Source organism: Typopeltis vanoorti, chromosome 16 (assembly GCF_054136105.1).
Source record: "Typopeltis vanoorti isolate ZY-2024b chromosome 16, IOZ_Tvanoo_1.0, whole genome shotgun sequence".
NCBI classification, from domain to species: Eukaryota; Metazoa; Arthropoda; class Arachnida; order Uropygi; family Thelyphonidae; genus Typopeltis; species Typopeltis vanoorti.
In genome coordinates, this window is record NC_143564.1 from 21,019,409 (window position 1) to 21,031,581 (window position 12,173).

The window sequence follows — 12,173 nt, forward strand, 5'->3', positions numbered from 1 at the left end:
AGTAACATGTGCAGTCGATAAAGATGGTAGTAGATATGCTTTCTACCTCTGGATTTAGGGATTTCCTAAATGTGTGTAATTCAAATTATTTCAGTACTGTTATATTTAAGAATAACATATTGACCAGTATTCATAAAAATAGGTGTATTTTTCAGAGATTCTAGAAAGGTTATGCATTCCTTCAACTGAAGATTGTAATGGTCATGGTTCACCAGATGATTCTAACAGTGACACTGACTGTGATGAAATGCATTTAGAAGCTTGTAAGATTTGCATTATTTTATATATTGATAATTTAAAAAGAGTATTATTAGTAGTTATTAATAGCTGTAGTAATGAAAATTAAGCTGAATAGTTTTTGAATCTTGCAAAATTTAATTATATTGCATGATACATACATTTTGTGCACTATTAAAACAGGGTTGTCTAATAAGAACTGATTTTAGAAGTATCCATCTATTCAAATATTTGGCTTACAAGTGATAATATGTGAGTTTTCTGCTGGTAAAATTGCTAATGTAGTGCTAACAACAGAGACTAAAAGTTGAAATAGTGAGTTGGATTGAGAGTGTGCTATTTGGATGGGAGAAATCATTTTGTGGTTCAGAAAACTTTTGGTTGCAGTTTTTACTAATTTAATATACCACCAAAATGCAGAAATACTCTTCATTATTGGTTAATTTATATATATACATACACACATGCACACACAATGGACAAAACATTAGCGATAGGGATGATCAGAAGTTGACACTGACATCCCCCACACAGTGTGAAACATACCCAAACCAAATGCAGACGGTAAATAGGCTGACATCACTGTATTGCAATTGACAAACATGAGTAAATGTGGCAATCTTAGCAACTTTGCTCATGGATGTATTATCGGTGCAAGACAGATGGGTCATTCTATTGCCCAGGAGGTTAGAACCCCTAGGATTCTCAAGAACAACCGTATCAGGAATCTTCAACAGACATAAGAGCACCCAGCAAGCAGGTGGTGGCCAACCACTTGCCTTTGATGATCAGGGTCGATGTAAACTGTCCAGGCTCATACAGACTAACTGCCAGGCAACAGCAGAACAAATTATGCCTAGTTTCAGTGTCGAAACTCCGAGCAGCATTGGTCAGCGAACAGTACAGCATACTGTTACACCTGATATCTTAAGAATGTAGAATTTCTTTATGTTTCAACTTCAGTGACAACATAAATGGTGCAGTCGGAAGGATATAGTTTAGCTAAATAAATCTTAATTACAAGCTATTCACAACAAGTTGGTTTTGGTAGCAGATCAGACAACTGAGAGGTAGAAGTTTAGTTAAGTTTTGTTGAGAAATTTAGTGAGTAAATTAGTGTAAATTGGATGCAAGTATGACTGAACCCTCCAGTAGTTTAAGCATGGACAACAGCGAATTTTTTCGTTATATTAACCCACAGCAGGTGTTCCCACAATTTTCAGGCGAGGAGACTGATGACGTCCTAAATTTCTTTAGTTATATAGAAGAGCTTAGAAGAGTTGGAGGATGGACTGATTTTCAGTTGCTAGTCCTACTCCGAAGTAAACTGGTGAGAAAGGCTAAAGCTTTCCTGTATTCTTCCCCCATTCTCAAGGAGACCCTGGATTACTCCTGATTTAAGTCAGTCCTAATTTCTGAGTTTTCCAAACTGGGAAGCTTGGGACCTAACTTATGGAAGCTCCAGAGGTGCTCTCAGAAGGAAAAGGAAAGTGTGGCTGAGTTCCATAACAGGTTACTGACGATAGCTAGTGTCCTTAGTGAAGAAAAGCCTCACTTGGACTGGGCCATTTTCCAACAATTCAGACAGGGAGTCAAACCTGAATTGAAGGAGACAGCATTCGATAAGAAATTATCCAATTTAAGAGAATGTTACGATACTGTAAAAGAACGCGAACAATTGCTCGGAGACCTCCGTCCCGCACATGTTCATGGGTCAATAAACATAATTGAAGAGAAAGGAAATTCTGAAAAGGGACAAGGACATATTAAAGAGGGTAAGGAGAGGAGAGAAAGATCAAGGACAAGCGAGAGACTAGAAAAGGACAATAAGCAGGAGATAAACGATTTGACAAAGTCTTATATTAATTCAGATAAAATCAGGGATATTGTGAAACAAGAGATAGAGATACTCCAAAAACCCATTATGGATCGGTTAGATGAAGTAATGAAACAATTAGGAACGTTATCTAGAAGAAACCCAGAGCCTAATTGTAGCAGAGCTGAGGAAACCACTAAGTTGGTTAAAGAGGAAGTTGAGCATCTGCAAAGACCCCTTCTCGATAGATTAAACTCAGTTATGCAGAGGCTATCCGAAGTCGTTCCACAACAAGAAACAGTTATTTCTCAAAATCAAGGGAGAGTTAGTGACCAAAGAGACGTTAGAGAGCCCTCAAGATGTTTCAGTTGTAACAAACTCGGACATTTTGCTCAAAACTGTTACTTTAACAAGAAGCGCTTTGGTAGAGTTCATGACAGAGACTCAGATTCACATACATATTCTAACAGAGTATGGAAAAAGGGACAAGGAAGAAAGGAGCATCCTTACGAGATGGAGGTGAGGGCGAATGCATATGGAAAATACTGCAATGCTTTGCTAGACACTGGAGCCCAAGCATTCATCATATCGGAGGATTACTTTAAAATAATAGAACCTCATGCCAAGGATAATATCACTCACCTTAAACAATGAGTGAGAGTGTCAGGTGTCACAACTTCCATGACTCGTGCTTCTAGGTCTGTGAATCTAAAGTTATACCTGCCTGAGTTCAAATTATGTGTTTGGCAGGAGTTTTTGATTCTACCAGGATCCTCTCTTCCACACACCAAGCTGATCCTAGGCAGAGATTTCCTATCAAGGTATGACTTTAAATGTGATTACATGAGGAAAGAAATATACTTATTGGGAAGGAGACAATTTACAAGGAAAGGAAAAATTCCAGAGTTACTTAAGGAAGAGAGAAATGAGTCTCAAGAGAGGAATCGTGAGTCCCCCATAAATAAAGTGAAGAAATCATCACATGAAGAGGTAGTCGGTGAAAGGAAATCAAAAGTAGTTAAGATTAAATCAGAGGTAAATTTCTGCAAGGCTAGAAAAGGGAAGAGAAATAAGAACCAAAGAAATTAAGTACATCAGTTATGAGTATATGGATAATGAATACAAAAAAAAAAGGGAAGGGGGAAGGAAAGTACAAAAAAAAGGGGGAACCCCGTATATAAGAGAAAAGGAACACTTCAAAAAAAGAAAAATTTCTCTTAAAGAAATTTTTTTTTTTAAAGGGGGGACCTTTGTTACACCTGATATCTTAAGAATGTAGAATTCTCAGCTATCATGGTGTAACATGAAGAGAAATAAATTAAAAACCCTGCATAAAAGCTAATAGCTAATTTAAATGAATTATTTAAAAGAAAAGGAAATATTCTTGCATCCAATAAAATATAAAGGTGTTTGGTTGAACTAACTAACAAAAAGAAAGAATATATTAATGTTGTAATATGATATAAAAGAGAAAATTTAACTAAATAAGACAGAAAAGGATTATTCATAAAAGATGGTATGTGAGAGGCTAGAGATTAAAATATTAAGTAAATTCATACAGAAAATTTGAAAGGGGATTAAGTTAGAGGCTAGCACAAGAAAAACAACAGAAAATCGCTTAGGGCCGATTCCCGGATTGAGACATCGTTTGGCTCGCCGACCAAAGGACATGTGGCAGAAAAACGCCACCCTAATTGGTCGGTGAAGTAAAATCAAGAAGGGGGCGGAGAAAAGAAATTAAAAAAGGTGCCGTTAGGAGAGCAGGTATAAAAGGGTTGGAAACCCCCCACCCCCACCAGGCTTTTTGGTTTTTGTTTTGGTTCTGTTCCCGAGGAGTTCTCTACGAGCTCGGTGGCATAGGTTTCACGTGGTTTTCCTGAGTGAAGATTGGGATTATATCTCCATCGTCACAACATGGAAACAAAAGTGAGCGGGATTTCGATTCCGGATTTCCTATGTAAGAAGCGAAGAATGCCATAGAGTCAAAGAAAAGGAAACATATTCTTTATGTTTCAACTTCAGTGACAACCACGAGAAAGGGAAAGCTATAAAGATATCGATATCCACATCGCGAGTTGCACAGCCGTCATATAGATGATTCAAAGTGCGTCCTGAATTACGAAAGTTTAAGACTGTGTAAGCATAGTTCAACTCCAAAAGGAACGTAGGAGTAGCAGATTATCGGAGAGGTTATACCAAGCTAGTTCAATCAGAAGAAGGTAAAGGCCCATATGAAAACTCAAGAAAGAAAGGTACTGTAAAATATATCTAATGTTAACTAAAATTTGTCTGTAATAAGTATCATTATTCTAATACGGAACTGTTGAAGTGACCAAGGAAAATTTATACTAGGACTTTAGTATCTGACAGAATATATTAAAAGTAAGCTGGCTAGTGTTAATGTTATGTGAATAATTAAGTGTCCTGAGAATTTTGCATGTCTATTGTAATGTATAGGAAAGTTAAAATGTCATAGTTGTGTGTTAGTGCAGAAAAAGGTTTAGTTAATCTACTTAAGTTTGAATAGTTAAATAGTGTGAATTAATCTTATTTGTCCATGTCAAATGAATTTACGTGTTGAATTGTTATGGCGGCATGATCGTAATACTCATTATAGGATTATAGCCTAATTACTTGTAATAAGCTAATGTTAGTTTGTAAGTATTTAGTTTAGCATTAAATTGAGTAATCACAAAAATTGAATTGTACCATGTTAAGGAATTTAATAAACCTTTGTTCAATGATAAAAGAGTTGTCTGAAATTGCTGTCCAATGCACCCCTTGAAAAATACGAACCTAATCACTCGGGAAATTAACGTGTTAAGAAACGAGATAAAGTGTCACGACTGCAACATTGTTTCACTTTCAGACATATTTTAGTTCTTTCTCCTTGTTTTTGTATATAATATCTCAAACTAAATATCCCAAAAGGCGCAGTATAAATACAAATATTAGGGGTACTAAGGGGAGAAATAACTTAAGTATTAGTAAATTTTTTGGTGATACTCGTGCGTAGATAATAGTTGAACATAGCTAAGCAGAATTTCTCTAATTGGAATAAAAATCATAAATTGGGACACAACAATACCATGGGCTATGGGAGCCAACACCTTAATTGTGTACCACTGTTGACAGCTTGTCATCGGGCATTGCACCTTGCCTTGTGTCAGAACCATCAGAACTGGATCTCTGCACAGTGGATCAGAGTCACGTGGTCTGATCAGACCACATTATCGTTTGTACTGATACTTGAAAAGAGCAGGTCAGCTCTTTTCAATGAGGTGGTGGCTCTGTGATGGTTTGGAGATCCTTCTCATGTGACACATTAGGCCTCTTAGTGTGTTCTGGAGAGGTGTTTAGATGCTGTGAGCTACCAGAATGTGCTAGCTTATCACCTACACACTTTCATGTCCTTCATGCATCCAACAGCCAGTGGTCTGTTTCAGCAGCACACTGCATGCCCACCAGGCCACAGTCACCCAGGCATTGCTCAAGGAACAGTCATCTGAGTTTGGAACTATCCAATAGTCCTCAAGGACCCCAGATTTAAATCCAATCTCATCTCTCTGGGATGCCGTAGAGTGAGATATCAGATCCATGTATCCGAGACCAATGTCCAAGGCACAATTGTGGACAGTGCTGTAATAGGCATGGCTGGAATTACCTCCAGTTAATGGAGTTAATGCCTCGGAAAGTACAGGCTGTTATTCGCACTAGTGGAGTATTGACACTATTAGGTCCTGAGAAAGATTAGAGGCGTGAACAGATGGCATCAATGGCAATATCATATTAAAAATGAGGATATTAGGAAAGAACTTGACATTGTCAGCATCCAGGAATGCGTTAGCAGAGCTAATCTCAGATGGTATGGTCACTTAAATAGAATGGGAGAGGAAAGATTAGCAAAACAAGTGTTCTCTGCCAGGTTGGCAGGAAAACGACCCAGAGGAAGACCAAGATATAGGTGGATTGATATGGCACAAAGTGCCTTAGACGATAGAAATATAAGATCTGATAATGTTGGAGTCTTGACAAGTAACAGACTGATTTGGAGGAAAATTGTAGATAGGAAGTTAGTAATGATGTAATTTTTTCATGTAGTACTGTCATATCCTGTACACCCCTTGAGGGTACATGTCAGGAATTTGATGATGATGATGATGATGATGATAGGTATCTCTAATGTTTTGTCCATTGAGTGTATATATATATATATATATATATATATATATATATATATATATATATCTTGAAACCAGTATACCTTTTTTCCCTTTCTTCCTAGTTTTGGATTCAATAGAAAGAAAACACGCTGAATGTATAGTATGCCTGCTCTATGCAAACAGAATAGCAGATAAAAAAAATTAGTAAAAACAACTGTTCAATGCAAAAAATGTCAGGAAAGAGATCCAGGTGAAGATCCTGATAGTAGTTTGATGCACAGTGAGAGTGCTTTAGAAGATCAAAATATAAGACTGAATGAGATTAGAAGCCACATGTTTAGTCACTGATGAAAATTTTCATACATGTTGCCTGGCATTGTTAATGGCAGATGAGGTTTATCTAAAGAATATCAGAAAAACTGCTTGTGACTTGACTCCACACATGTAACTATCATTAGTTGGAGGTACAATTTTTTTTTGGTTGTGGGAGATTCGACAAGTCAGTTTTTTGAGCAAGTTATAGATCACATTATCTAAAAGTTTTATAAATACTATTTCTGTGTAGCTTTTGTATCTCAGTTTATTCTTGAAGATGAACAGGTAGTGGTGAGGATTCAGAGTTGATTGAGTGAGGTGGTTTCTTGTGTGTGGAATGCTTTCTATGAAGATTGAAGGTTTGTGGGGTACAAGAAGTTGGGTAATAGGAGGGAAGGATATAATATAAACATTCGTTATACCCTCCCCTTGCTAAGGGATTTTATAAAGTAGCTCCAGAGTAGACATTAACCTCCATATAATTTTCATTTCATTAAATTGAAATTTATAATTTTCAGTCTCTTGAGACATGAATTAAATGGGTTTTGCTATATTATGTAAGATATACAATACATGCATGCATGCTAATAACAGTGTCATGTGACTGTTATGGCTGTTGAGAGTAACTTCATGTTTTATATAAATCCCATGTAAAATCTAGAAACTCTGCTTTGTAGGCTAAACATGGAACATGAAAATAGTTGAAACTAAGAGTACTAAAATAAGGACAGTATTTAAAATGTCTCCATTTTGTAAGAAAAATTAAATGTGGATAAATATTTAAATACTGAAATGAAATGTGAAATACTGGCAGACAAAAGCTTGCACCCAAATACTGATGGATTTCAGGTTTGCTGTTTTAAGGATACTTGTGACATAAGACTGAATGATATATGCACGTAAACACAAGAAAGATATTTAATTAACCAAATATTTCGGTCTGGAAATAGCAGACCATCCTCAGTGTTTTTACAAGAACAGTTTTTAAAAAAAAACAAAAATACAAGCTAGAACAACACTAACAATAGATCGTTAAAAATAGAACACACCGCGTGATGTTATATCCCTAAGTATTAAGTATAAAACGGAATATTTTGAAGTAGAGACATGATTGAAAAAAAAAAATTAATGAGTAATCTTGATTATTAAAAATTATAAAATATAATCAATATTACTCATTATTGTCATTATTGGGAAAGTCTAATCAAGATTACTCATTAATTTTTTTTTTTTTTCAATCATGTCTCTACTTCAAAATATTCCATTTTATACTTAGTGATATAACATCATGCGGCGTGTTCTATTTTTAACGATCTATTGTTAGTATTCCAGCTTTTTTTTTTTTTTTTTTAACTGTTCTTATAATACCACTGAGGATGGTCTACTATTTCCAGACCGAAATATTTGGTTAATTAAATATCTTTCTTGTGTTTACGTGCATATATCATTCAGATTTCAGGTTTGTTTGACTTCATTATTTTCCTGGATGATTCTGTATCTTTTCATTTCTATTCCAATATCTATATGTTGTTTTGGTAATCACTTTTTCTTCTGAAAAAGCACATTGGGTGAATAGTCCCACAAACTAATTTATTTCTGATACTTCTTATATTAGTATGCAAACATAATGGTCCATTTGATATCCATCCCAAAAGTTATGCATATATTGTTATTTCTTTTCAGTTCTTTACATAGTAGTAGATGAACTCACCAACATTTCCTTCCCATCACTTTACTTTTACACATAATTTTATGTTTCTGTGGACAAATTCTGTATTTCCATTGAATGACCCAGTTTTTAATCAGCATGATTATGTATAATGCTGCTAAATCTGTGGCAAGGCTGGTTTAAGGAAACTGGAATATTTTAAGGATTCTGATCACTAGAAAGTTTCACTCTGAACCTGGAGGGGGATTGGTCCCCAACCTTTTTGTTAGAGTATCCCTTAGCTTCTGGCAGTGCATTTAGCTTGACTGTTGTTATAACAATCAGGCAGAAGGATGTTTATATATATATACATACATAGTAAAACCCCGTTTTTACATTCCCGCAATTTATGTTTTCCTGCCATTTATGTAATTTTCCATTGGTCCCGTCTTAAGACCTATTCTTATAATATATTGTTTTCCCCACCATTAACAACTTGATGTGTATGTTATTTCCCATGATTTGCAGTTTTTTTCTCAGGTGGCAATACTGATTTTTGAATAGATTTCCTCTCATTCAAGTTGATTTCTGCAGAAATCTGCGCATTTCTGTTCCCAGATGGTGTTGCTTTCGGCTATAGTTTCGTTTCCACCATCACGGTGACCTGCACGCTTGCTGTAGTGATGAGCGATACCGTGATTTTTCAATCACAGTACGAATTGATACCGTGAAGTTTTCATATCAGTAATTTTAAACTGTCAGTAGCTCGTGGCACCCTGTAACGTGTTGTGATGCGATTTCACATTCACAGAGCTGTATTGAAATCGTGAACAAGGAGCATACACAAATTGTGAAATCACATTCACACTTCTATCAAGTAACAGTTGTTACTTGTGAATATTAGATATCAGTGAATAAATCACAGTTCGTGAAATATCGCTTCACTAGCTTGCAGTGTTGGTGTTCGTAGTCGCAATTCAGAAGCACGTGGTATATTGCAGAATTTCTGCTACGTAATTTAGCGTGTGATAGTTGCTTTCAAGTTGTGGTGGTGGATGATCCACGTTAGTAACATGGAGAAAAAAAGACAGAAAATGTATTTCGGTAGAAGAAAAGATGGCAATTCTGTGACTTGTAGATTGGCATGCTGGAATACGTAAAGAAGCAATGGAAGCTATCTCTGTTTTGAGTTAGTATATTGCAAGTGCATCAGGAGATGATGGGGCATTTAATGCCTTATACACTGGAGAGGCAGGTGGAACTTATGTTATATGCCGGTATATGCCGCAAAAGGTGGGTAACTTGCTTTTTTGTTAAAGTAATAAACTTATGCAGATTGGCAATTGTTTAGTAGTTGGAGGATTTAAGATAGCTAGAAGTTGAGTATTGATGTTTTTTTTTCATTACTTTAGAAAGAACTGAAGTAAATGATATTGGATGGTAATTAATGGCAAAAATTTTTCACCCTTCTTAGAAATGGGTGAGTATGGACTGACTAATAATTTCCAGATTAGAATGGTTACCAATTGAACACAAGATTCTGGAGCACAAACCTTAGTAGTACAATTAGAGAAATGTCATTGTTACTAGGAGACTTTAATATTCAATTAAGAAAACATTTTGCAATTTCTTTCTGGGAAAAAAAAAAAACATCAGTGGGCATTGAATGTTTTGCATTTAAAATGGTAGGAGAACATTTACTAAGATCACCTATGCAAGAATTAAAGGGAAAAGTAAGATTGTAGGAGATTTGCTTTTTCTTTGGTTAATGATGCAGTAGAGCTTCTTTAGCTCAGTTGGTATGGACAAAGTCCTTTGGTTGGAAAGATCTTTAGTCGAATCCTGTTCTATGACACAGAGAACCTTTTTCAAAGCATTTCAGTCAAAGGTGAGTTAGCTGGTCTCATACAGAGTGGAGAGGGTTTTCTTCCCAGAAACTCAGGTTTTTATCCCTCGAAGCAGGCAGATCAGCCCTGTGAATATTTGTAGACATAAAATACTTACTCCTAGAGGGATGCAGCAGAGTAATGGTAAGTCGACTGCAATAAATTACATAAAAACCCCATCCAAGTGCAAAACAGGTTGACGCTCAGTCAGAAAGCATGATTACCATTTGATCATGATGCAAGTTTCATCAGTCAGTTTTGGGTGTATTTATTGATTGATAGTTTTCTTACAGCTATTTTAGGCTTTGGTATAAACAGAAAAGGAAGTAGAGATTTGATGAAAACTAATTGTGATATGCCCAGTTCTTTTTTGTGTTTTGCACTTATTGGAGAATCAAGGCTTAGACAAAAGACAAAAATTTAAAGTGATATATGAAAATTTAATTTTCATACCAATAAAAATTGCTTCAGTGAACTGTAAATATTGGTTCAGAAGACTGAAAATTATTTCAAAGAAAATGAGGCATAAAAATCATGAAGATCATCTTTGTTGCTTTCTTGTAATGCTAGACAACACATACTGTATATGAAAGTGGCTGCATCAATTTTCTTCCATGGGAGAAGAAATCAACACTAGATTGTGGTTTGAATTGCCTAGTGTGGGGTGCATGGATTTCCCAGTGGGCCACAATAAAATTTTATTAGTAAATAAGTACAGTGTTTCTTGTCTTGGTTTGTAAATGTTCAGATAAGTTTAATTAATCCTATTAATTAAAAAAGTTATTTTATACAAGTTGTTTAATTTCAGTATAATAATGTTTATAATTTTCCACATGCTGTATATCTTAACATGCAAGTGTATAGTGATAGATAAAATCACTCGCTGTGTGTTGCCAACGTATACTGAGAAATGCATTGAAAAATCTTATCCTAATTTTCCACTGAATATAGTAAAGACAACTACTCTGAAATTTTGCTCTTTGGGGAGGCTCACCTCTTGTGGTAAAATATGAGTTATCGATAAAGGATGGAGAATGGGGGCTAGCAGGCCACTGGATTATATGCTTTGTCCAAGTGGACTATAGCTAGAAGAGTTTGAGAAATACTGGTCAAGAGAACAAACAACATTTTACTAATGAAAAGAGATCTGGAGTGTTTACAGAGTGGTTAGGGTCATCTGGTAGGCATACAAATTGTGTAAGATTATTGGTAATAGTAAATGTTTTCACTCTTGCTTGACTTTTATGGTTGTTGTTTTAAGTTCAGTGGAAATTGAGAGGGATATTAAATATAAAGTGATGGATTCGTTATTAAGCTGTACATGTTGTGAATTTTGCAAATCATTACCTCAGCAGTCTACACGAATGCCCTCTGACCATGCATGGCAGAGAATAGTGACAGCCAGATTAACTGTTTTATATGGATGAGAATTTAGAATTGGAGAAGTTGGTATTTTGGAAGTTTTACTCATTGCAAAGCATTACATTTGGCTCAAATAAGAAAGAAGAGTTCAGTATAATATCATCAGTTAAGCTTGTAAGGACCATTATAGTGTGAATAATGGAAACATGTGGAAGACATGGCATTTGGCATGAGTCAACTGCTATTTAGCATTGCTTTGCTAAATTTTGCTGAAAGGATCTAATAAGAGATTTCCAAATGTCCTACTTAGAAGACATTCATCTCTTGTCCGATAAAAGAAGCAACTATGGTCATCTTTTCTTACAGCATCCTTAATAAGAACCATGGAACCATTGAGTCCTCTGATACCAGATGTTATGTCTGCTATCATAGAACTCCAGGGATAACTAGTGCTGTCATTAAGTAGGGTTATATGTATGGCACTCAAGCTCTCTATAATATTAACTTATGTGTTCTCCTTTTATATTTATATATCAATATATATTTGTGTAAGTAATATGTAAGGAGTCAACTAAAGTGGTTCTGATTCCTTGAGTGATTTTTTGGCAAAAAAGAAAGAAAAGAGTCATATCAACATAGGTCCAATTTTTAACTGGGCTCTCTTAACATTTATTTTAACATCAGGAATTACAAAATGTTAAAATTCGTGTTAAAACTCAAAATTGGAAAATCAATTATTTAAAAAA

General features: G+C 35.4%; 1 protein-coding gene across 1 annotated transcript in view; it reads left to right on the forward strand.

Annotated features, from left to right (window-relative positions):
• The window catches only part of Usp47 (ubiquitin specific protease 47), a 572,957-nt gene that overhangs the window by 419,452 nt on the left and 141,332 nt on the right, over positions 1-12,173 (forward strand). The window contains exon 24 of the mRNA XM_090406134.1: positions 156-263. Within this exon, the coding sequence (XP_090262260.1) occupies positions 156-263 (108 nt within the window). The remainder of the gene's footprint in view (positions 1-155; positions 264-12,173) is intronic.